This window comes from Tupaia chinensis, unplaced genomic scaffold (genome assembly GCF_000334495.1).
Source record: "Tupaia chinensis unplaced genomic scaffold, TupChi_1.0 Scaffold000627_1, whole genome shotgun sequence".
Classification (NCBI taxonomy): Eukaryota; Metazoa; Chordata; class Mammalia; order Scandentia; family Tupaiidae; genus Tupaia; species Tupaia belangeri.
Window position 1 is genome coordinate 315,640 of NW_006160147.1, and position 24,868 is coordinate 340,507.

At 53.7% G+C, this 24,868-nt stretch overlaps 2 protein-coding genes across 2 annotated transcripts in view; both read left to right on the plus strand.

Moving 5' to 3' along the window:
* RNPEP (arginyl aminopeptidase) overlaps positions 1 to 18,010 on the plus strand; it is a gene marked incomplete at its 5' end in the record, with an annotated part of 27,717 nt that extends 9,707 nt beyond the window's left edge. The window contains 8 exon segments of the mRNA XM_014591932.2: positions 4,269 to 4,385; positions 5,039 to 5,274; positions 9,311 to 9,424; positions 10,568 to 10,680; positions 10,854 to 10,962; positions 14,808 to 15,032; positions 16,071 to 16,213; positions 17,694 to 18,010. Coding sequence (XP_014447418.1) covers positions 4,269 to 4,385; positions 5,039 to 5,274; positions 9,311 to 9,424; positions 10,568 to 10,680; positions 10,854 to 10,962; positions 14,808 to 15,032; positions 16,071 to 16,213; positions 17,694 to 17,852 — 1,216 coding nt within the window.
* Positions 18,011 to 22,524: 4,514 nt separating this feature from the next.
* ELF3 (E74 like ETS transcription factor 3) overlaps positions 22,525 to 24,868 on the plus strand; it is a 5,416-nt gene continuing 3,072 nt past the window's right edge. The window contains exons 1-7 of the mRNA XM_006159137.2: positions 22,525 to 22,668; positions 23,074 to 23,244; positions 23,550 to 23,771; positions 23,907 to 24,002; positions 24,149 to 24,268; positions 24,438 to 24,527; positions 24,656 to 24,772. Coding sequence (XP_006159199.1) covers positions 23,082 to 23,244; positions 23,550 to 23,771; positions 23,907 to 24,002; positions 24,149 to 24,268; positions 24,438 to 24,527; positions 24,656 to 24,772 — 808 coding nt within the window. The 5' untranslated portion in view covers positions 22,525 to 22,668; positions 23,074 to 23,081. The remainder of the gene's footprint in view (positions 22,669 to 23,073; positions 23,245 to 23,549; positions 23,772 to 23,906; positions 24,003 to 24,148; positions 24,269 to 24,437; positions 24,528 to 24,655; positions 24,773 to 24,868) is intronic.

The following is a 24,868-nucleotide window of genomic DNA, read 5'->3' on the forward strand; positions in this document are numbered from 1 at the left end:
ACTGCTGGTCCCAAGGTTTTCTTTTTTTTCTTTTTTTTTGGAGAGGTTTTTTTGGCTATAGGGCATGTGCCCTTGCCAGAAAGACAGAGAGTGACAGAGAGAAGAAAGTGAGAAATCACCTCCCAGGGGGGATGGCCACACTGCAATCTCTTCTCCTCCTTTCTCCTCTCGGGATCTTGGGCATGCACGCACATGCGCCCGGCGTGAGTTTAAGTCACCAGGTTCGGGACTCAAACTGTGGTCGACTATGTGGGAGTCCAGCGAAATAGCCATTACGCCAACTGCTGGTCCCAAGGTTTTCTAAGAAGAGAAATTTGCTCAGGAGTGTAGGTCTTTCCTGGCTGGCTCTCCTGTTATCTGCCACTTTAGTGTGAGTTGATGTGAGGAAATCAAAGGTCAGGCAGTGAAGCTGTGACCCTTTCCTGTCTCTGTTGCTGTTCTTTTTTTGTTCTTTTTAAAATGGACCAGAGGATGTGTGTGTTTGCCAGAGAGAGACGGAGAAACAGAGAGTGGGAGAAAGCACCCCCCAATGGGGTGTGATCACACCACAGTCCCTTCTCCTCCATTCCTCTGCCCTGTCGGGATTTGCAGCACAGACACACATGGGCCCAGTGTATTTTTTTTTATTTTTTGGAGAGGTTTTCGCTATAGGGCGCGTGCGCTCGCCAGACAGACAGAGAGAGACATAGAGACAGAAAGCGAGAAATCACCCCCCAGGGGGGATGGTCATGCCGCAATCCCTTCTCCTCCATTCTCCTCTTGGGATCTTGGGCATGCACGCACACGCGCTCGGCATGAGTTTTAAGCCACCGGGTCTGGGACGCAAACCGTGGTCGACTATGTGGGAGTCCAGTGACATAGCCATTACGCTAACTGCTGGTTCCCATGGGCCCAGTGTATTTTTGAAGCCATCATGGCCAGGATTTGAACTGCACAGTTGGCCATGTGAGATCCAGTTCCCATATCCACCAGGCCATGGGGCAGGCCCACTGCTCAGTTTACTTCTGGCCCTGCTCTCAGTTCCTGGAGGCGGTGATGGCCTTAACAAGGTTAGTTACAAGCTTCAGGCTTCGTGACTGGGCTCGGTAGCGCTGCCAGAGTCGTGCCTCTTAGCTCCTTGGTGTCGGAGCAACAGACGGGATTGCCTTGGTACCTACTTCTAGCACACCCACCCAGGACAGTACCAGTGTGTCACCTCATCTGACCCTTACACAAGCTCTGTGAGGGAGATACATAAGGAGTGGGCCCAGCTGGTGCCCGAGCGCAGGCCTCGTGTATCCCTGGGCTGACCCCATCTGGCCTGTCCTGAGCCTCCTACTAAGGGCTTGCTGGGGAGTCACAGAGTGATCCCCGGAGACTGACTTCCTTGCCCTGGCTTCAGTCAGCCTGGTGCCCTATGGTATCGTCTTTGCTGGCTCTTCCTTCCATGTGGCTATCCCTTCCAACACCCAAGGTTGAAGGTATTTTCAGGGTCTCTCGATGTCTTCCACCCAGGGAGCCTTCTCCAGCCCACCCAGCCACACACGCTGTTAGCCACGTTCTGGAGCCCAGGGCCTTAGGCATAGTTACTGAGAGTTGTTCCCTGCAAGCTGAGAGACGCCTTGGCCTCACTGTTCTCTGACTTCCCTACTAACCGGCAGCCTCCGGTCGCCCTGCGCTCCCTGCTCCCCACTCCCGGAGCTCCTGGCAGCCTCCTTGTCGCGCTCACTGCTTCCTGCTCAGCTGGTCTCTCCAGGCCGGACTGCTCTCCCGGAACGGGTGTGGGTGATCGTCTCCTACCCACACGCCGACCCCGTCTCACTGTCCTGGGTGTGACTCCCTGTGTCCTGCACCGCTCCTTCATGTCTGTGCCCGGCCGTTTGGGAGATGGGGAAGACAAGGAAACTGCACGTTGGTACCACCTCACTTTCCTGTTTCTTGGTGCCAAGTTGGAATTGAAGGAAAGTTGAAATAGACATTGTGCGGTTTTTAAGAAAAACACCGGAAGAATATAGCCTTCGACTGTAGATGTGCTTTCAAGAGCACCCAAGACGTCTTTTAAATCTCCTTCCCTTAAGCTCTAAGACTTCACTATTCTCTTCATGTGGACGATCCAATCCAAGCAGATGCTCTTGTCTCCTACGTTACTGAGTATTTTTTTACTTTTATGTGTGTATGTATGTATTTATATAGAGGGCGATGCACTTGCCAGAGAGAGAGAGACAGGGAGAGTGAGACGTCACCTCCTGGGGGACGGCCATGCCGCAACCCCTTCCCTCCATTTCTCCCCTTTTGGGAGTCTGGGCACGCACTCACATGTGCCTGGCATGTTTCTCAAGTCACTGGAAGCAGAATTCAAACCACGCAGCTGTGTGGGATCCAGCGTCTTAGCCACGGACGGGCCCCACATGTGCACTCCCCCACCGCCTCCGCTTGTACCTGGGCAGCACCTGCTGCTGGTTCCCCTCCCCTTGTCCTCCTGTAGAATGGCTCCTGGGCTTCTGCAGAGGCAGAGAGGAAGCCTCCCCTGGTCCAGTCTTGAGCCCACCTGCCTCATCAGCATGTCCGTGGGGGAGAGCAGCAACACGTACCACCTGGGGGCTTTGGTCAGGGCACAGTTTGAGCTGCAGGGCCCTGAATTCTGGGACCAGCTCACCCTTGAATTTGGGAAATGGTCTTGGGCTAGTCACCTCCCCTCTCGGCCTTGGCTTTGTATAGGACTGGATCTCCCTCATCCTTTTTCTTTCTCTCTCTCTCTTTTTATTTTTATTTTTTCAGTTTTGCTATTGGGCGTATGCACTCAGCAGAGAGAGAGAGAGAGAGAAAGTAAGAAATCACTCCTGGGGCGGAGGTGGCCATACCACAATCCCTTCTCCATTTTCTTTTTGGGATTTTGGACACACATGGACATATGCCTGGCATGTTTTTCAAACTGCTGGGTCTGGGACTCGAACCACAGTCAGCTGTGTGGTATCCAGCTGCCTTTGGGCCAGCAGGTGATGATTAAGGTACTGGATTCCCACGTGGCTGACCTTGGTTCAAGTCCTGGACCTGGTGGCTTTAAAATCACAATAAATAAATAATTTTTTTAAAAAGGATCCAGGGTACCAGCAGGTGGCGTTGTGGTTAAAGTGCTGGACACTCTCACATGGCTGACCATAGTTCGAGTCCCAGACCTGTTGGCTTGCTTTCTCACTTTCTCTCTCTCTCTCTCTCTCTCTCTGTCTTACTGTATGTATGTCTATCTCTGGTCAAATTAAAATGAATGAATAAAAATAAATAAATAAATAAAATAAGGATCCAGCTGCCTTAACCATTGTACCAACTGGCTGGCTCTTCCCCATCTTTTTATTAAAAAGATGTAGAAAACTGAAGGGGTGAGGCATTGAACACTTGTCTAACCATCCAGTTTCCCCCCTTTACTCATGAGAGACCATGTGCATGTACACATGAGAGAGAGAAGAGAAACAGACAGAAAGAGAGGAGCACCCTCCAAAGGGTCTGGTCCCTCTGTGACCCTCTTCCTCTGTTCCTCCAGCCCATTGGTCCTGGGCATGCCTGGTGTCTTTCAGGCAAACCCTGCTGGGGTGTGAACTGTGGTCACCGTGTGGGACCTGGCTTCCCTCGAGCAGCACATCGGCACCGCTCATGGTCAGCCCCAGCCATGCTCTTACTCATATTAATTTTATTTCTGTGCGAATTTGTTTTTGTCTTTGCTAAACATTTAACAGCAAGTAAGGCAGTGTGCTTCTCTGAGGAATTAAGGCATTCACCCGTAGCCCCTAATACCGTACTGCACCTAAGGTAGTGGACGATTTCTGTTAACCTGAGTGGGTTAGGATTCCTTTCAGGTCCAGAGCTTCTATTAGAATCATTCATCTCTCGGGCAAGTAGGGAGAGGAAGCTAGTGTCACCGTGTGAGTCACCCCGAGGAGATGTTGGTGTGCTCTTACTGCTCTTCACCTCGTGTCTTACGGATGAGGAAACCGAGGCTCAGAGAGGGCAGATGAGTCCCACACAAACACAGCAGCGTCGCAGCCGTCAACTTCCAGTGCTGTGGGTCTGGATCCTGCTGGCGAGAGGGAGCAGCTGCCCCGTCATGGTTCTCGTTTCTCTGCGTGGGGAGCAGTCTCTTGGATCTGGCCAAGTGACCCGATTTTGCATCTCCTAGCCACACTCACATTCATTTGGCTCAAATACGGGCCCGAGGCCAGCTTTCTAAGCGCTTCCAGGAGCGGGTCACCGTGATGGTCTCAACACCGCTCTGCTTTCTCCGCTCTCTCGTCCAGGAGCCGCGTGTGGGCTGAGCCCTGCCTGATTGAGGCTGCCAGGAAGGAGTACGACGGGGTGATTGAAGAGTTTTTGACCACAGGAGAGAAACTCTTCGGACCCTATGTCTGGGGAAGGTGTGGTATCGGGTTGGCTCCAGCATCTTGTTAAACTGAGGCCCTGGTTCTCACTCTCCTTCCTGGGGTGGCTCTTCTTCCTCCATCTCTTAGAACAAAGGTTCTCTGAGCCCAGAGGGAAGGGAGGAGTTAGAGGAGAGCAAGGGATGAGCGGGGGGTCCTCCCTGTTGCTGAGGAGGGGCCTCTGGGAGCGGGGGCTCTTGAGGTGCTGTGTCCGACATGAGGATGCTCTCAGGGGCCTTGCCGTCTGCCCTCCTCCTTGCTGGAGGTCACCTGGGATCCATTCTCCCCTTTGCCATCTTCAGTTTTAGCTCCTTAGATAGAAGGCTCCACTTTGGCCTTTGTGACCCCAAGCCAGCTCCCAGTGAGCCCCGTGGTAGCGCTGACCATGTAGGATGCTCACATGGACTTGGACGGAGTGGGGGCAGCAGAGGACCTGGACAGCTGCCCCCGAGAGCAAGCACCACCTGGAAAAGGGGAGTCCCCGCAGGCAGGGACAGCTGGGAGAAGGCCTTGGGCCCGAGCTTCACTCACACGCGTGGATGCTGGGCCTGTCTGACGCGGTGTGGAGGCAGGCCGAGCTTGCACGGGAAGTGAGGCGGGGTTGGCCCCCGGGATCAAGGTCTTCCCGTGACCTCCCGATTTCTCTGCAGGTATGACTTGCTCTTCATGCCCCCGTCCTTCCCTTTTGGAGGAATGGAGAACCCCTGTCTGACCTTTGTCACTCCTTGCCTGCTGGCCGGGGACCGCTCCTTGGCTGACGTCATCATCCACGAGATCTCGCACAGTTGGTTTGGGAACCTGGTCACTAATGCCAACTGGGGCGAGTTCTGGCTCAATGAGGGCTTCACCATGTACGCCCAGCGGAGGATCTCCACCATCCTCTTCGGTAAGAGGCCCACCTCCTCCTGGGGCCTGCCTCCGCTGCGCGGCCCAGGAGGCCAGAGCCTGGGGGGTTTTAAGATGTAGATGGGAATGAAGGAACAGAGAGCTCAGGTGGAAGGCCTTGGAGGGCTGAATCGAGACCAAAGCCATTTGTTTTAGTTTTGCTTTCTTTTATGAGAGACAGAGAAAGGGACCCCGGTAGGATTTCACTGCGGCTCAACTGCTCCCCTCACCTACAAGCCAGAATCACGGGCCCTCTGGCGGGTTCAGACCCACACAGGCCTTCCCAGAGGGCTCCAGCATTGTACAGCTGCACCCTCTCACCTGCCACCGTGGCTGGTCCCAGAAGTTTTGTTTTTGTTTTTAACTAGCTGCAGGGCTTGTGTGCTCACCAGAGAGAGAGAGAGAGAGGAAGAATATGTAAGAGCATCCCCAGGGTACCAGCAGTTAGCATAATGGCTGTGTCACTGAACTCCCATGTAGTTGATGCAGTTCAAGTCCTGGACCCAGTGGCTTAAACTCACGCTGGGCGCGTGTGCGTGCGTGCCCAAGATCCCGAGAGGAGAATGGAGAAGGGGTTCTGGCGTGGCCATCCCCCTGGGGAGTGATTTCTCGCTTTTTGTCTATCTCTCTCTGTCTTTCTGGCGAGTGCACAAGCCCTACACCAAAAACCTCTCTCAAAAAACAAACAACAATGGGACCAGCAGTTAGGTAATGGCTATGTCGCTGGACTCCCACGTAGTCGACCGCGGTTCGAGTCCCGGACCCGGTGGCTTAAACTCACGCTGGGCGCGTGTGCGTGCGTGCCCAAGATCCCGAGAGGAGAATGGAGGAGAAGGGATTGCGGCGTGGCCATCCCCCCTGGGGGGTGATTTCCTGCTTTCTATCTCTCTGTCTGTCTCTGTCTGTCTGGCGAGCGCACGCGCCCTATAGCAAAAACCTCTCCAAAAAAAAAAAAAAAAAACAAACAACAAAAAATAAACCAGCAAAAAGCATTCCCCGAAGGGGATGGCCACGCTGCAGTCATTTCTCTTCCATTCTCTTGTGATTTTGGGTCACGCACACACACATGCCCTATGTGCTTTTCAAGCCGCCAGGTCCAGGACTCAAACTGCATAGTCGGCCATGTAGGACTCAGCTGCCTTAACCACCATGCCACCTGACTGGCCCCAAAAGTTGTTTTTAAGTAAATGATTTCCATTTTTTAAAAAAATTTCCTATAGGGCATGTGTGCCCACCATAAAGAGAGAAAGTGATAACTCACCCCCAGGTCAGATGACCACACGGGGTAGTCCCTTCTCCACACTCCTCTCGGATTTGGGGCTCATATGCACATGTGCCTGGAGAATTGTTTTCAAGCTATTGGGTCTGGGATTCAAACCACACGGTTGGCCACGTGGGAATCAGCTGCCTTCACCATCAACACCACTGGTTGGCCCAGTAATTCCCACTTAATCCATGCCACTAACCTCAGGAGGGACTGGTTTCTGCTGAGTGAACTATTAGTGAGCTAGTGTGAAAGGACCCCCTTGTTCACCTGGGGCCACTCAATGCATGTTGTCCCAGAGCCAGACAGAAGCCTTGGGGAGAGATGCCCAGGATCATTCACCCAAGTGGTGGATTAATTCATGCCTGAGTCATCAAATCATGTTACCTCCCATGGAACACTTCCATGCCAGCTTTGTGGTAAACAATGTATTGCTTAACAATTTGACAGTATCCGTGTGAAACAGATTTTATTTTGATTTTATATGTGAGTTCATAACAGGTCAGAGAGTGTAAGGAAATTCTTTATGTGCCCAAGCCACTGAGCAGGTAAGGGTAGGCCTCGAGTTGAGTTGTGCTTTTTTTGTTTTTTAAAAATTATTTATATTTCATTTTAAAAATTTATTCATTGTTTTATTTTAATTCGACCAGAAAGAGAGAGGGGGACAGTGAAAAAACAAGTTACCAGGTCCAGGACTCGACTGTGGTCAGCCATGTGGGAGTGTCCAGCACCGTAACCACCATGTCACCTGCTGACTCCACAGCCAAGATGTGCTTTTAAAAAACTTTATTGGGACCAGCATGTGGTGTGTGGTTAAGGTGTTGGACTCCCACGTGGTCTACTGTAGTTCAAGTCCCAGACCAGTGGCTTGAAACTCACGGCAGACATGTGTGCATGTGTACCCAAAATCCCTAGAGAAGAACGGAGGAGAAGGGATTGTGGCATGGCTATGCCCCCTGCGGGGTGATTTCTTGCTTTTTGTCTTTCTATCTCCTCAACAGGTTTTTGCCCTATGGCAAAAATCTCTTTAAAAAAAAATCAACTTTGTCTATGCTGTCTCATTAATGAGAACCCACTGTGCCTAAGACACTTTACAAAATATTATGTTTATTTTTTTATTATAGTCCTCAGTCCAGATCTACTTGGCATATATGGGAAAGCACAAAAAGGAAGAGACAATTTATCCGTAATCTCACTGTTTAGAGATAATCGATGTCTCTCCTGTTAAACGTTTCTCTGTGTGTGAAGCGTCGAACCGCATGTGGCTTCACAACTGGCACTTTTTCTTAAACTTAGTAAAGTTAAACATTTCTTCAAGTCATTGAATTTCCTGCGTAGCCATGTAGTATGGGTTTTTCATAGTTTATCTACTTGAGCTCCAACTCTTAGATCATTTCCAATTTTCTATTGAAATATTTTGACAAGCATCTTTACATCTAAACATGATGTATGTCTTAGATGGTTTCAGTAATTCTTTTATTTTTATTTTTATTTTTTTTTTTAGTTTTTGCTCTAGGGTGCATGAGCTCACCAGAAAGAGACAGAGAGAGGGGCTGGCAGGTGGTGTGGTGGTTGGGGTGCTGGACTCCCAGATTCCCACAGGCCAACTGCAGTTTAAGTCATGGATCTAGTGGCCTGCCTTCTCACTTTACCTTTCTCTCTTTTTCTGGTCAAATTAAAAAGTAATAATAATAAATTAAATAATTCTTTAAAAAGAAAAGAGACAGAGAAAGTAAGAAGTCACCCCGGGGGGGTGGGGAGGGGTTGGCCATCTCACAATCCCTTTTCTTCCATTTTCCTCTTGGGCTTTGGGGCACGCATACACACTCGCCCATACCATCTGCTGGCCCAAGATAAATTCTAAGAAACGTAATTTCTGAGTCTGAACATTTCAAAGACTGTTTGGTACAGATTCCCCATTGCCTCCTAGAAGGACTGTGCACATTTATACGTTTTTTAAAGAATTATTTTATTTAACTTTACTTATTTATTTTAATGTGACCAGAGAGAGAGAGAGAGCCAGAGAGAAAGCAAGAAAAAAAGCCTCCAGGTCCAGGACTCGAACTGTGGTCAGTCACGTGGGAGTCCAGTGCCTCTAACCACCATGCCACCTGCCAGCCCCATATTTATACTTTGATTCAGAGTCTGTAGAGTAGGAGCCCATTTGTGAGTGTCTTAGCCGCCCCGAATCCTGCAGGGAAAGAAATCCCGTGGTGCAGAGGCAGAAACCCAGGCTGAGGGGGGCCGAGTATCCCTCTCAGGGTCGGAGCATCTGGTGAGCAGCAGAGCCAGCTGCTTCAAAAGCCGTCCCCGCCCCCGCCTCTGTTCTCTCCGTCATTGTTTTTAAAGCCTGAAGGAGACTTAGACCCTTAACCCTTTTTTTGAGTGAGTTTCTTTTGTCTGAGAGAAACAGTCTGATGAAAATATTGTTTTCACAGGAGATAAAATTATCTAAAAATAAAAACACATCGGTGAGAAGAAGTAACTGTCAGAGAAAAGATGTGATGCCATCAGTCTTCACTTGTGGGAGGGACCAGTGGCGAAAGCTCACCAAGTCTGTTGTAACCCAGAGCAACTGGGGCTGGCTAGGAGCTGAGTGGGTTCCAGCCGGGACTCTTTTGCCCCCAGGTTCCCAAGAGTGAAGATATCCAGCTTCAGGTGTCTGCCATTGTTCTTCCAGCCACCAGGGGGCAGCACAGCGTCTTCTGTTAAGAGACTGTACTTGGAGGGGTGACAGACTCTTCCTAAGCTTTACCCTTTGCTTTTGCCCCAGGGGCTGCTTACACCTGCTTGGAGGCTGCCACCGGTCGGGCCCTGCTGCGGCAGCACATGGACATCACCGGGGAGGAGCACCCACTCAACAAGCTCCGTGTGAAGATCGAGCCAGGTCCAGGAGGCTCCCTTGGCTGACAGCCCTTGCTAAGGAGCTCTTTCTCTGGGTGGTGAGAGGGAGGGGTCCTCCAGAGCTCCTCCAGCCCTTCCCTGTCCTCCAGGCGGGACAAACCCAAGCCACTTCAGCCAGGTGGGAGTTCTGTCCAACTCCGTGGCGTTCTCGGGGACTTCGCTGCTGTTCTACCTAGGCATAGGCCATGCCATGCTGTGAGGCCCTTTAAGTGCCTGCGGGTACTCACCAGAGAGGGACCGAGAGGGAGAGCGGGACAAACCCGCCGTGAGGCATGGTCATGCCACAAGCCCTTCTCCGTGTCTCCATCTCGTTGGGATTTGGGGCATGCACATACATGCGCCTAGCACGTCTTTCAGCCTGCCAGGGTCAGGACTCAAACCACACGGGCTGTGAGCATTCTGGCTTCCCTTAACCACCATGCTCTGGGGCCAGCCCACCCATTTTGTTTTTATCACTGGCTCAGACCTGCGAGTTCTGTAGAGTGAACGTTAGCCTTTACAGGCAAAGGGCCTGAGCGCCACACACAGTAAACAGCTTGTCCACAGCCGTCAGGGCGTGATTGGAGCTCAGACCCAGTCCTCTCGCCTAGTCCCAGGCTTTCAACTGCGTCACGTTTTCTTTAGCTCCATGATGGTTCATCGAAAACCCTTCTGTGGGATCAAAGCTCATGTTCCTTGGTGCATTGACTGTGAAAATGGGCTTCCTGTAGACCGGTCGTCCACTTTGGTCTAGAATAGCTGTAGAAACAACATGCTATTCTGGGAGGAAAGGTTAATATTTAGGTGGTGACTAAAGGGGCTGGAAAAGATACTGAGCCAGGTACTGAGTCCCAACAGTCGATGGAATGTACCTGAACAAAGCCTGTCCCAGGAATAAGGAAGCAGTTCATTCCTCAGGGGGGCTGACTTCTTTTCCTCTTACGAGGTCCATGATTCATGGCCGATCAACACCTTTGAAGGGCTAAGGTGGGAGGGGCTGAGGTGCGTCTGGAAACCTTGGCTTTGCGGTCCCTGGGGAAGCGAGTTCAGGTCTCTCTCATGGTTAGTCTTTGACTCTGGAGCTGCAGAAGAACGATGGGGGTGGCTGAGGACAAACGCAAAACTCGTCTGCTTTCTCCTCTGCCAGGTGTGGACCCAGACGATACCTACAATGAGACCCCCTATGAGAAAGGGTTCTGCTTTGTCTCATACCTGGCCCATTTGGTGGGTGATCAGGATCAGTTTGACCATTTTCTCAAGGTACAGTCCACTCTCGAGTGAGGGAGAAGGAAGAGGAGCAGATAAAGCGGCTGGGCCAGAGTGCCAGGGTAGAGGCAGGGGGCAACGAGGTAAGGGGGTGGGGAGGGCCCAGGACGAGAGGGTCCCGTCCCCAGGCTCTGGAGAGTGACTGGCAGGCACCTTCCTTCTCACAGGCCTACGTGGACGAATTTAAATTCCAAAGTATCTTGGCCGATGACTTTCTCGAATTCTACCTGGACTATTTCCCTGAGCTGAAGAAGAGGAGAGTAGACTCCATTCCAGGTAAGCAGAGGGACCAGCCCCCACGGGCTTCGGGAGACGGTGTCTGTCCATTCTTCTGTTGCTGCAACGGATACCACAGATTGGGGAATTGATAAAGAATAAAGGGTCAGCAGATGGCATAGTGATTAAGGCCCTGCCTGGGCTCCCACACGAAGGACCACTGATCATTCAAGTCCTGTTTCAGACACTTGAGACACTCTGGGCATGTGCGCATGCGTGCCCAAAATCTCAGAAGACGGGGACGATGGGGTTGCTGCATGGCCGCCTCCCCAGGGAGTGATTTCTCACTTTCCCTCTCACCGTCTCTGTCTCTCTGGTGAGCACACTTGCCTTTATGGCAAAAACCTTTAAAAATAATAATAAAGGTTTATTCAGCTCGTGATCCTGGAGGGCCAAGGTTGAGGTTGTACCTGGTAAAGACCTCCTTGCTGGGGGGCCTCTACGGAGTCCTGGTGGGACTCAGCCTCACGCGGCCAGTGAGTGAGAGTGTGGTGTCGGCTCTGGTCTCTCTTCTCTTTTTTTGGAGAGGTTTTTGCTACAAGACGCATGTGCTCACCAGAAAGAGAGAAACAGACAAAAAGCGAGAAATCACCCTCCAGTGGGATGGCCACACCACAATCCCTTCTCCTCCATTCTCCTCTCGGGATCTTGGGCACGTACGCACATGCGCCCAGCGTGAGTTTAAGCCACTGGGTTTGGGACTCGAACTGCAGTCACCTACATGGGAGTCTAGTGGCATAGCCATTACGCCAACTGCTGGTCCCTCTCTTTTTTTTTAAAGTATACTTTTTGGCAATGAAGTTCAAAGATTTTAAAGCATTAACTTGTTTGTTTGCTACAAGGCATTTGTGCTCACCAGAGAGAGAGAGGGAGAGAGAGAGAGAGAGAATGAATGTGAGAAATCACCCCCTGGGGGGAATGGCCACACAACAATCTCTTCTCCATTCTCCTCTTAGGATTTTGGGTACACACGCACATGGGTTCGTTGTGGTTTTCAAGCTACTGGGCCCAGGACTTGAACCACACAGTTGCCCATGTGTGATCCAGCACCTTAACCACCATACCACCAGCTGGCTTAGCAATCAATTTTTTTAATCTTTTTTTTTTTTTTTTAAGAATTATTTAACTTTATTTATTTATTTATTCACTTAGATTTGACCAGAGAGAGACAGAGTGAGAGAGAGGGAAAGTGAGAAAGCAAGCTGCCAGGTCCAGGACTTGAACCGTGGTTGAGCATGTGGAAGTCCAGTACACTTAACCACCATGCCACCTGCCAGCCCCCCAGTTTTTTTTTTTTTAGAATTATTTTATTTAACTTTATTTATTTATTTATTCACTTAGATTTGACCAGAGAGAGACAGAGTGAGAGAGAGGGAAAGTGAGAAAGCAAGCTGCCAGGTCCAGGACTTGAACCGTGGTTGAGCATGTGGAAGTCCAGTACACTTAACCACCATGCCACTTGCCAGCCCCGCCCCCCAAGTATTTTTAAGAATTATTTTATTCAAGAATTATTTAAGAATTATGGCAGGTGACATGGTGATTGAGGGCACTGGACTCCCACATGCCCAACCACAATTCGAGTCCTGGACCTGGCAGCTTGCTTTCTCACTTTCCCTCTTTCTCTCTCTCACTCTGTCTCTCTCTGGTCAAATAAAATATATAAATGAATAAAGTTAAATAATATAACTCTTTAAAAAAAAGAATTATTTTATTCAATGTTATTCATCATCATCATTATTTTTCTTTAATTTGACCAGAGAGATGGAGACACAGAGAAAGAGGGAAAGCGAGAAAGCAAGCCACCAGGCCTGGGACTCAAACCGTGGCCAGCCATGTGGAATCCAGCACCTTAACCACTACACCACCTGCCAGGACCATGCGACCAGTTTTTAGTGGATGAATTTTGGGGGAGCACACTTGACCCACAGCATATACAGAAAAGAATTCAATCTGATCTGCATTTGGAAAGACTAAGCAGAGTGGGAAAACATTGAATCAGTCGTCTCATGAGTGGCATTTTGGGGAACAAACGCAGGACCCCACACTTTGTTCCACAAGAATGACTTCTCTTGATTCCTTTCTACCTCATTTTCTCCCATGTGTCCTTACTCTGTCCCCTGTCCCTCTGCTTGTTTCCCTCGCTCCTGGACACGTAACCATGTATCAGACCCCTAGCTCTGCCCTGAGTACTGTCCCTGCTGCCGTCACCCACACAAACTCCTGGGAGCTGGAGTGCAAACAGCCCTGGCCTTCAGATCACGGATTGCCTCGTATGGCCTTCTGAGCAGAGGGAGAGCCCAACTGGTGCCGAGTGCAGCTTGAGGTTCAGCCTCCTGAGAGAGTGGGAGTGTCCTGGCATGGGCGACAAGCCGTGTGAGCCGTGCTCCACTTCACGAAGTGAGCTCTGAGCACCCTGTTGCAGGTTGGAGAACGGGCTTCCTCTGACCGCAGGAGTGGGGCAAGCCTGACTAGCACCTACTCTCTGGTTGGAGGCCACGTTCCCAGGTTACGGGACTCGATGGTTAATAATAGTTAATAACTACTGAGTGCTCACGCCACACCAGGCAGTATGCTGTTTTTGTTTTTGTTTTTAAAGGTTTTTGCCATAGGGAACCTGCACTTGCCAGAGAGAGAGAGAGATGGAGACACAGAGAGAGAAAGTGAGAGGTCACCCTTCAGGAGGGATGGCCATGCTGCAATCCCTTCTCCATTCTCCTCCCAGGATACTGGGCATGCATGCACATGCACCTGGTGAGATTTTCAAGCCACCTGCTATGCTTTTATAAAGTTTCTTTTTAATTTTATTTTATTTTTAATTTGTGATAGGGTGCATGCCCTTGCTGGAGAGAGAGAGAGAGGTGGAGGAAACATCTTCTGGGGGATGGCCATGCCATAGTCTTCTCTGTACTCCTCTTGGGATTTTGGACACATTTGCACATGTGCCCAGTATGTTTTTCGAGCCTCCAGATCCAGGACTTGAACCACGCAGTTGACCGTGTCGGATCCAGCTGCCTTAACTACCACACCATCGGCTAGCCCATACTAAGCCTTTAATGTGTGTTTGCTCATTAATCCGTACAGCTGTCAGCTTAGGTAGGCGCTGTCATCCCTGTTTTACAGATAAAGCCGGGCACAGGGAGGTGAGTAGCATCCCTGTGGCCTCCTGGCTGGTGAATGGCAGAGCTGGGAGAGGAACCCAGCAGCCTGAGTTTAAAGCCCCAGTGCTTACGTGCAGTGCTCAGAATCGGGTGGTCAGGAGAAGAATGAGAACTCAGATACACTGGGAGCACGGGCATCCACTTGGCTCTCACAGCACCGGGTTGTTTTGGAGCAAAAACTGCTTCCACAGTAAAGACAGGTGGAGTCCAGGCTTACTGTGACAGTCTCTGCATACGATTGTAGCTGGGCCCTAGGGAAGGAAGGCGCTTTGTGGGAACATGATCTGAAATGCACAGGAGTCCGGGATAGAGAGAGGCAGGAGCTCCACATTTCTGGAAGCTGCTTGGACAATCGGATGATGACTTGGCTGAGGGATTCTGTGGCTAGAGAATTCTTTTTTTTTTTTTTTTGGAGAGGTTTTTGCCATAGGGCGCATGCGCTCACCAGAAAAAAAGAGACAGAGACAGAAAGTGAGAAATCACCCCCCAGGGGGGATGGTCACGCCGCAATCCCTTCTCCTCCATTCTCCTCTCGGGATCTTGGGCATGCACGCACACGCGCCCGGTGTGAGTTTAAGTCACCGGGTCCGGGACTCGAACCACGGTCGACTACATGGGAGTTCAGTGGCATAGCCATTACTCTAACTGCTGGTCCCAGATAATTCTGACATCTCTTTCTACAAACAGGTTTTGAGTTTGATCGATGGCTGAATACCCCTGGCTGGCCCCCCTACCTCCCTGATCTCTCTCCCGGGGACTCACTTATGAAGCCTGCTGAAGAACTGGCCCAGCTGTGGGCCACCGAGGACCTGGACATGCAGGCCATTGAAGGTGTGGCCATCTCAACCTGGAAGACCTACCAGCTGGTCTACTTCCTTGATAAAATCCTCCAGAAATCTCCCCTCCCTCCTGGTAAGAAAACGTGGGTTATTTCTCCCACATGATAGATCCAGGCTCCTGATACGCAGAACCGTGTATCGGGGCCAGAGAGCAGAGGCAGGAAAAATGGCGATGACTGCGACCGCCAGTGCTAACAGGGAGGCAGGCGCTTCACGAGGAGCGCGCCATTGGAAGCAGGTAGGCTGTACTTACAGGGGGCACGGGGCATTCCTCCAGTCCTCGGGTTCTGCAGGTGATCTTGTCAACTCTTGGCCTCTTCTGATCATGTAATCCTCCCTGCTCTATGAAGCAGGTGCTCTGATTATAGTCCCTGGTGACAGAATGCGCTGGAGGCACAACAGTCGTGTCGGGACGCAAACCCAGTCATCCAAGGTGTTCAGCCACCCGTGCTTTGCTGTTGCTCAGTCAGAAATGTTAGTCAGCTGAGCTAGCAGGTGGTGTGGGAGTTAGGGCGCTAGGTTCCACATGGTCAGCTGGGTGGAAAAATAGGGCTCAAGTTCGAATCCCCAACTGTGCAGCTTGAAAAATATACCAGGTATGTATGTATGTGCATGCCCAAAATCCAGAGAGGAGAATGGAGAAGGAACTGCTGTATGGCCATCCCCCTGCAGGGTGACTTCCCACCTTCCCTCTTCTTCTCCCTCTAGGAAGCACACATGCCCTGTAGCAAACAAAAAGTCACCAAGAAGAGTTGAAGCCCAAGTGACCTTTAGCAGGCTAGTTAGTGGGGCAGGACGATTTAGGGCAGTGCATTGCTTTAACCTGGGAAGGAGAACTGATGGTTACAACAAGAACTGGAAGTCTCTTGACGATGTAAAAGGACATTGCATGGAAGAGCCTTAGAAATGAAGGCAAATATGAAAAAACAACGTTACCATTTCAAAACATAAAATGAACAGAGTGCAGGAAAGTGGGTGGTCAGGGAATCCCCTTGAAATCTGCTTCCAGAGCCCTTGGAGGGGCTGAAGGCAGACCCACCGGGTCGCCAAGAATGGGGCTTCTCAGCGCCCGTTGCTGGTTGTTGCCAATCCACTTTTGCCTCTTTTCCAGGGAATGTGAAAAAGCTCGGAGAGACATACCCAAGGATCTCAAATGCTCAGAACGCAGAGCTCCGGCTGCGATGGGGCCAAATCGTTCTTAAGAACGACCACCAGGAGGATTTCTGGAAGGTGAAGGAGTTTCTGCACAGTCAGGTACGTGGCCCCCACTGCCTTCCCCCTGCGGGCTTGCTGGGGACCTCTCAGCTGGACATTCTCGGAACAGTTCTGGGACAGAGCCTCATGAGCCTGAGATGCAGGTGAGGGGTCAGGTGACTGGCTGGAGGACCCTGCTGGTCAGGATTGCTATTTACCTGGCCCCTGCAGTCATCGCTCTGGGGGAAAGAGGACGCCTACAGACTCAGAGAACTTTCTGCAGATCAGCTGGTGAGGCCTGAGGGACAAAAAGCTTGTCAGAGCTGAACCGAAACTGGGAAGGAGGGGACTGCGTAACACAGGTGGTCACGTAGTTCACAGGGGAAAGAGGCTAAGGGACAGCAGGAGGAGCCAGAGCCCAGATTCCAGGTCCTGCTCCCCCCGGGAGCCTCGTGACCTGCAGGGTTCAGACGCCAGCTGTGAGGGTTGCCTGTTTGGGGAGAGCCCAAGGGTTCCTACGTCATCAAGATTCCAGAGCAGGGAGAGGGCTGGGCAGGACACAGGCGGGCTCCGATTCCCTCTGTGTGCCTGGTTCTGGCCTGACTGCTTTCCCGGGCTCTGGGGTCCAGGCCATTGTGAGGTCGCTGGGCTCCATCTACGCGAGTCCGACTTGCAGATTTCCCGGCAGCTGGACTGAGGCCCTGCGCTACGGGTCCTGAGCCTTCGGCAGCTGCTGAACACTTGGGGCTGGTCCCCATGCCTTCCCACAGGCTGGTAGCTGCTGCCGTGACTACGGGTCGGGTCGGGATACAGACTGAGGTCTGTGTTCATGGACCTTTGGCCCCTGAGAAGATGCCAGAATCCAAGCTCTTCTGACGGGACTCCTTCCTACCACTGAAGCCCACGTTTCTCTCTCTCTCTCTTTTTTTGGTAAGAGAGATTTTTGTTATAGGGCATGTGTGCTCACCAGGGACACAGAGAGAGAGAAAGTGAGAGCCCCCCTCCCCCAGGGAGATGGCCTTGCTACAATCCCTTCTCCATTTTCCTCTCAGGTTCTTGGGCATGCATACACACACATGCCCAGCGTGAGTTTTAAGCCGCCGGGTCTGGGACTTAAACCATGGTCGAAGATGTGGGAGTTCAGCACCATTTGCTGGCCCAAGTGTATGCTTATTTTGTCTCAGTCTCTTTTTTTTTTTTTTCCTTGCCATAGAGTGCATGAACTCGCCAGAGAAAGACAGAGAGGGAGAGGGAAAGTGAGAAGTCACCACCTGGGGTGATGGCCACACCGCAGTCCCTTCCCCTCTGTTTTCCTCTTGGGATTTTGGACACACACGCACACACACACGTCTGGTGTTTTTCAATCCACTGAGTCTGGGACTTGCACTGCGCAGTCAGCCACGTAGGATCTAGCCACTCACTTTTGTGCCACCTGCTAACCACCCCACATCCCTTTCCGTGCCTGACTATTCCACTGTGGGGCAGGAGGGATGGACAGACCCCCTGACCCAGCCCTCCGGGCCACGTGTGTTTCTCGCAGGGGAAGCAGAAGTACACCCTCCCGCTGTACCATGCCATGATGGGTGGCAGTGAAGTGGCCCAGGCCCTCGCCAAGGAGACCTTCGCATCCACTGCCTCCCAGCTCCACAGCAACGTCGTCAACTACGTCCGGCAGATTGTGGCTCCCAGGGGCAGCTAGGGGCTCCGGCAGGGCTGCCCCAGACTGCAGGCGCTCGGGACACGTGTCCGCAAAGTCCAGCTCTCCAAGCCTCTTCCTGAAGTTTATATATCCCTCCGGGATAACCCGCTCTCTGGGCTTAGGTTTCTGTGGGTCTTGAACTCCGCTCCGGTGGGAACTTCTCTGGCCACTGAGTCCTGAGACCAGAGAACCTTCCCATGGCTCTTACTTCACACTGGCTGGCAGCCTGGGTGGGGCAGGCGCCCTCCTCCTCACTTCTCTGCCTGGCTCCTTTGTTCCTCCCTTGCCCCACCCTCTCTCCCTTCCTTTTTTTTTTTGATTTTGCTGATTCTTTAAGTACTATGCAAAGGGAATGCATTCTTTTTTTTTTCAGGTTTAATCCTCATTTTAATAAATGTTTTTAAGCAAAAAGTAGAAAAGTTGGTTTTATGGATTGAATGACTTAAATTTTTTTGACCTGGGGTTCCCTCTGTGTGGAGTAGTCAGAGATGGTCACAGGGAGACCCAGAGGATGACAGTGTGTCCCTGTCTTTGGTGCCTGCCAGGTTCAAGGAGGTGGGGGTCCCATACACAGATAAACAATCCTGCAGGGGAAACGTGTACCTGAATAACTCGGGTCTGGCAGGCAGCCTCCTGTAGCACTCTCTGCCACTGTAGACTTTCCGCCACTGGGAAAGCCACAGAAATGGCTGTTCTTTTTGTAAGTTTTGGTGGAGAGAGAGAAATCACCCCCCAGGGAGCACAGCCACTCCATAATCTTTTCTCCACCTTCTCGTTTATCTTCTCGGGATTTTGGGCATGGACACACACAGATCTGGTGGTTTTCTTTTTCTTTTTAAAAAAGAATGATTTGACTTTTATTTATTACCATTATTTTAATATTCCCAGAGAGAGAAAGTGAGAAAGCAAGCCTCTAGGTTAGGGGAAGTGAGAAAGCAAGCCTTCAGGCCTGGGACTTGAACCATGGTTGGCCATGTGGGAGACCAGCACCCCTAACCACCATGCCTCCTGCCGGCCTCTACATCTGGTGGTTTTCAAGCCCCAAAGTTGGTAACAGAATCGACCAGCTACCAGGTTGCACGGCTGACCCCAGAAATGTGTGTTTTACTCTTTCCGGGCCCTCCTCCCTACCCCCAGGGCTCCTCTGGGCCCCACCTGCTTTCATTCCAGGTGACCATTGATATTTTAATGGTGTGGTTCAGAAGGTGGCTCTGAAGTCTGGTTTCCTGACTTCAGCGAGGGGATCTCAGCGGTGAGCAACTTAGGCTTGGACTGCTGGGAAGGGAAGGCTGGAAGAAATATCTACATAAATACAAGTTGCCATCTCTAAGCACAAGGCACCCTGAACCAGCCTCCACACCCTGCTGCGTCCTTGGCTCAGGTCGTCCTCGTGGGCCTCCGTCCTTCCCCGCACGGGGCTGCAGTGGGTCTGCTCTTACTTCTGTGAGAGCAAGGGGAACATGGTGACCCACGGACGCTGGGGAGGGCCTGTGGCCAGGACACACTCCAGGTTCGCCAGCAGGGAGGGAGCTGTGGGTAACAGGGTGCCCCGGAGCCTGGGCCTGTACAATTGCTCCAGGCACAGACAACCGACAGCTTGGGAAACTCCCTTGGGACTGTCCCTGTCAGAGGTTCCAGCCAGGGCTGTCCAGTTCATCCCCTCTCCAGCTGGCTCATCAGCTCAGAGACCAGGAGCCACCTCGACAGCCACCTATGACATCAGAGAGCCCAGTAATTATAAGGGTTCCTGGAAGTGACAGGCTGGAAACTCTTCCTCTGGAAACCATTCTCTGACCCCACTGACTTCATGGTCCTCACACGTCACAGCGTGGGTGGCCCGTCTCACTCTCCACCTTCGCGACAGTCCTGTGGGATGTGCCTGTCCTAGCGGGCTGGGGGCTGTGCCTAGCCATCCTTCCATGTGAAGGTGGGGCCGGACCTGCCTGAGCAAGCTCTGAGGGGATGGTGGCTGCTCCTGCCCTGAGTGGGGGCTAGGGAGCTGGCCTCGGGCCCAGGTCCTCTGCCCACCAAGGGACCCAGCTACCACCACTCCCAAGGTGCCAGCTTCAGATGCAAGTCTCTCCCACTGCTTTTGTCACTTGGCCATGGAAGGCATTCCTCCTTGGAGGTGAGGTGCTAGCCGACAGGAAATGCTTCGTCTCACCTCCTGTTCTCTGCTAGAAGCCCCATGAAGGCAGGGGAGCTGGCAGCCTCTGGGTTCTCCAAGCACCCCTCCTCCCCGGCAGCCTGGAGCCCCAGCCCTTCAGGGCAGGAGCACGTGCGCAGCCCTGGGGCTGGGAGCCGGTTCTGCCGCATTCCAGAGCGAGTGACTCGGTAGAGGGTGTGCCCGCCGCAGGCTCCTTGGGGGAGGCCCCCTGAAGGGCTGCGGAAAGTCCTACCCAAGGGCCTCAGGCTCTGCCACCCCTGGCCCAGTGGAGGGCCTCTGGACCTCAGCCCTCTCTCCTAGGCGTCCAGCCATTTCAGGGACAAGGGAGAAGCAGGTTCCCAGAGAGGGCGCCAGAGTTGAAAAAGGGGTATCCGCCTTTTGAGTAGCCACCACCCACGGCGCTGAGCAGGCCCTGAACTGCCCCCCACCTCCATGGGGATACTAATAAAGGAGATGAGGTGGGAGACATGCACAGCCTGTCTTAGCTGCAGGAAAAAGTAGATCTGGAAGCGATGACGCAATTAAGCCCAACCGACCTTGCTTTTAACAAACGGAGAAGCTAAAACACAGAATCTGAGCATGATGCCCGAACACGGAGCTGCCCACTCTGGAATCCCAGTTTGGCCATGGCAGGCATTCCTCCTTGGAGGTGAGGTGCTAGCCGACAGGAAATGCTTCGTCTCACCTCCTGTTCTCTGCTAGAAGCCCCATGAAGGCAGGGGAGCTGGCAGCCTCTGGGTTCTCCAAGCACCCCTCCTCCCCGGCAGCCTGGAGCCCCAGCCCTTCAGGGCAGGAGCACGTGCGCAGCCCTGGGGCTGGGAGCCGGTTCTGCCGCATTCCAGAGCGAGTGACTCGGTAGAGGGTGTGCCCGCCGCAGGCTCCTTGGGGGAGGCCCCCTGAAGGGCTGCGGAAAGTCCTACCCAAGGGCCTCAGGCTCTGCCACCCCTGGCCCAGTGGAGGGCCTCTGGACCTCAGCCCTCTCTCCTAGGCGTCCAGCCATTTCAGGGACAAGGGAGAAGCAGGTTCCCAGAGAGGGCGCCAGAGTTGAAAAAGGGGTATCCGCCTTTTGAGTAGCCACCACCCACGGCGCTGAGCAGGCCCTGAACTGCCCCCCCACCTCCATGGGGATACTAATAAAGGAGATGAGGTGGGAGACATGCACAGCCTGTCTTAGCTGCAGGAAAAAGTAGATCTGGAAGCGATGACGCAATTAAGCCCAACCGACCTTGCTTTTAACAAACGGAGAAGCTAAAACACAGAATCTGAGCATGATGCCCGAACACGGAGCTGCCCACTCTGGAATCCCAGTTCTCTGCCTCCCTCCTCCCACCCTACGTCATGCCCTCTCAGGTCCCCAGGGGGTTCTGCAGGACACGTCCGCGGTGGACTGGGCTGAGTCCATAAACAGAAGCACAGGCATGAAGGACATTGTGCCCACGGGGAAGGCAGGGCCCTGGCCGTGGCACTGAGTGGGACTAGAAGGAAGAGGCGCAGGCGGGGGCGAGAGCGTGGGTTTTGGTATCCACATACCTGGATTTAAGCCTCGGCCCCACTGTCTAACTGTGCTGCCCAGGTAAGCCCTTCCTCTCTCCGAGCTGAATGTACTCTATGAAATGGGGTCACAGTGTCTTGTCGCAGAATTAAGGGAGAGAATATATTCAAGGTGCTTGGTAAATTCTGTGTCTTAACTTTTTCTTGAAACTACACAACCCTGCAGTCAGACTTCTGACCACTAGAGGGCAGCAGGCAGCAGCTGGTGACCAGGAGCTGGAAGACCCGCCAGCGGGCCAGATGGTCCATGTGGATTTCAGCACCTCCAGCCGCCCCCAGTGGGCTGGGCACCACCACGTTCTGAAGGGAATACGTGCAAGTGTCCCTGATGCTCGCGTGGGACTCAGGCTGTGAGTGCTGAGGTCTTCCCAGCACAGTAGATGTCAGAACACGGTCTCTATGGCTGAGGACCCCGGGCGAGCTAAACCGAGGGGCCATCACCACCATTAGCCCATGAATACCGCCCAGCATGGAGCCTGGCAGTCCTGGCGGTGCCACCACCCTGGGGCCGTCTTTCCTGCCCAGACCCTTCTGTCTGCAATCTCCAGACACTGAGGGCCCAGAAGTTTTTCAGACCCAGTTCAGCCAGAGGTTCTGATCCCCCCTCTTGTCCCTCCCCCTAGCCCATCCCTGGCCTGCCCCCAGGAGGAATTTCCTAAGCTAGAGGTGCCCACAAGCACAGATGCCCACCCCAGCGACATTCCCGCCACCTGCCCAGGCCAGTGCCCGGTGCCCAACCCCACAGGGTGCGGGATGACAGGCTCTGACAATCATTAAACCGGCCGGGCCTGATTTCCCAGCACCGCCTGCTAGGATGGGGCCAAGTGGCTCAGAATATGCAAATCACCTGGGGCAGGAGCCCAGTCTAAAGGCCAGGAAATCCCCTCTGTCCAATGAGCCACCAGCTCAGGTTACCAGCAGGGACGCACTATAAAGGCCTGGGCGCAGGGAGGAGCTCCCGCTCGGCTCTATTTAGGGTGGGGTGGGGGGAGCGCGGTGCCCAGATACCTCAGCTCCACCTGGCGGGCCACCGCCTGGATTTCTCCCGCCTGCAGCCTCCTAAGCCTGCCCACCTGCCACATCTGCACCCCCACTGCGGTAGGAGCCCCACCTGTACTGTTTCCGAGCCCCTGAGTCCCGGCCTTGGGAAACGGGGGAGGGGTCTCACAGACTTCCAGTTCCGAATCTGTTCATTCCAGTGTAGGAGTGTATGGCCTGTGGGCATCCTGGGGTCAGGGAACGGAGAGATTGTCTCTAGAGGGACAAGGTGGCCATGACCGCCAGTCCAGCTATCGGGCGCCAGCTGATCTGAGGAGGGGCTCCCAGGAGGGTCTTGTGCCCCACCTCGCTCTGAGATCTTGGCGTCCTTCTGGAAGAGGGAGTCCCCAGGGATTGACCTTCCTGCCTCTTGGAGCTACTGTTGCCCAGGCTGCGCCGGGACAGACTGGCCGGGAGTGCGAGGGGAGGCCCGGCCCCCTCAGCAACCGTGTCCCGTCCCTCCAGACAGCCTCATGGCCGCGACCTGTGAGATCAGCAGCGTCTTCAGCAACTACTTCAGTGCTATGTACAACCCGGAGGACCCCAGCCTGGCCTCTGTCCCCCCTGCTGGCTCCTTTGGGGCCGATGACCTGGTGGTGACCCTGAGCAACCCCCCGATGTCGCTAGAGGGAACAGGTGGGTCTCACAGGTGGGATGGGTGTCTTTCTGAGGTTAGATAAATGGGGAGGGTCTCCCAGTGAGTTTCAGGGCTGGAGTGGGGAGACTGTTAAGCCTCCTTGGTGTTGGAAGAGGCACGGCCGTACCCAGCCGGGGTAAGGGCCAGGAACGGGTGCTGTGACTCTTATCTCCTGTCCCTACTCCTGGGAGGGACCTAGGGGTGAGGAGGGGACGCACACAGAGTCCCAAACGGGTGCCAGGGTGGGACGGAGTGGCTCTGTGGGGGCCTGCTCAGAGCCCTGTTGCTGTGCTGGCCCTTGCAGAGAAGGCCAGCTGGTCGGGGGAGCAGCCCCAGTTCTGGTCGAAGGCCCAGGTCCTGGACTGGATCAGCTACCAGGTGGAGAAGAACAAGTACGACGCCAGCTCCATCGACTTCTCGCGGTGCGACATGGACGGGCTCACCCTGTGCAGCTGTGCCCTCGAGGAGCTCCGGCTGGTCTTCGGGCCCCTGGGGGACCAGCTCCATGCCCAGCTGCGGGACCTCAGTGAGTCCAGGCCCCTGAAGCCACGGCGGACCCTAAGCTGCAGGGAGGGTCTGGAGCCCTGGGCCAGAGGTACAGCCAGCGCGCGCCCCTGCTGGAGGGGCCAGGGGAGTGTGACCGTCCTTCCTTCCTTATCAGCTTCCAGCTTCTCTGACGAGCTCAGCTGGATCATCGAGTTGCTGGAGAAGGATGGCGTGGCCTTCCAGGAGACCCTTGGAGCCCCAGGCCCCTTGGGTAAGAACCCATCTCCTCTCTTCTGCCCAGTCCACCCGTCCTCGCCTCTCCCGGGCATGGAGCTGACCACATTCCCAGCCTTCTCCACTCCTCACCAGCCCCAGAGGTTCCCTGCACCCCTCTGAGTTCTCCCCTCCTCTTCCCAGACCAGGGAAGTCCCTTCGCCCCAGAGCTGCTGGACGACTCCCGGCAAGTCAGCCCCTATTACCCCGGCGGCTACGGCACAGGAGCCCCCTCCCCCGGAAGCTCCGATGTCTCCACCGCAGGTGAGAGCCCTGTCCGGCCACACCCTCTCTCTGTCCGAGGGCTCCTGGGCCCTGCTTCCCAGCACTGGAACCTGGGTCTGAAGACCCGGAGTGGCCGGCAGCATAGCCTATGAGGCCCAGCCCTGACTGCAGGAGCGGGGCTGGGGCACTCACTCTGACCACCCCACAGGGACCAGCACGTCTCAGAGCTCGCACTCCTCAGACTCCGGTGGAAGTGACGTGGACCTGGACGCCACTGACAGCAAGCTCTTCCTCAGAGGTGAATCCAGGGGGCTTCCCGACCCCAAGAGGGTGTCTCATTCAGCATTGCAGGGGCCTGGCTCCTGCTGAGGGGCTGCTCCTCGAACCACCCTCTCTTGACCTTTGACCCTCCCCTGCTCCCCATAGATGGCTTTCCTGACTGTAAGAAGGGGGACCCAAAGCACGGGAAGAGGAAGCGAGGCCGGCCCCGAAAGCTGAGGAAGGAGTACTGGGAGTGCCTGGAAGGGAAGAAGAGCAAGCATGGTGAGCTCCGGGCCCGAGCCCTGGGGCCGTTCTGTCACCCCAGCTATGCACCGTGGTGTGGCCCTGTGGGCCTGGTCACCACCTAACTGCAGAGGG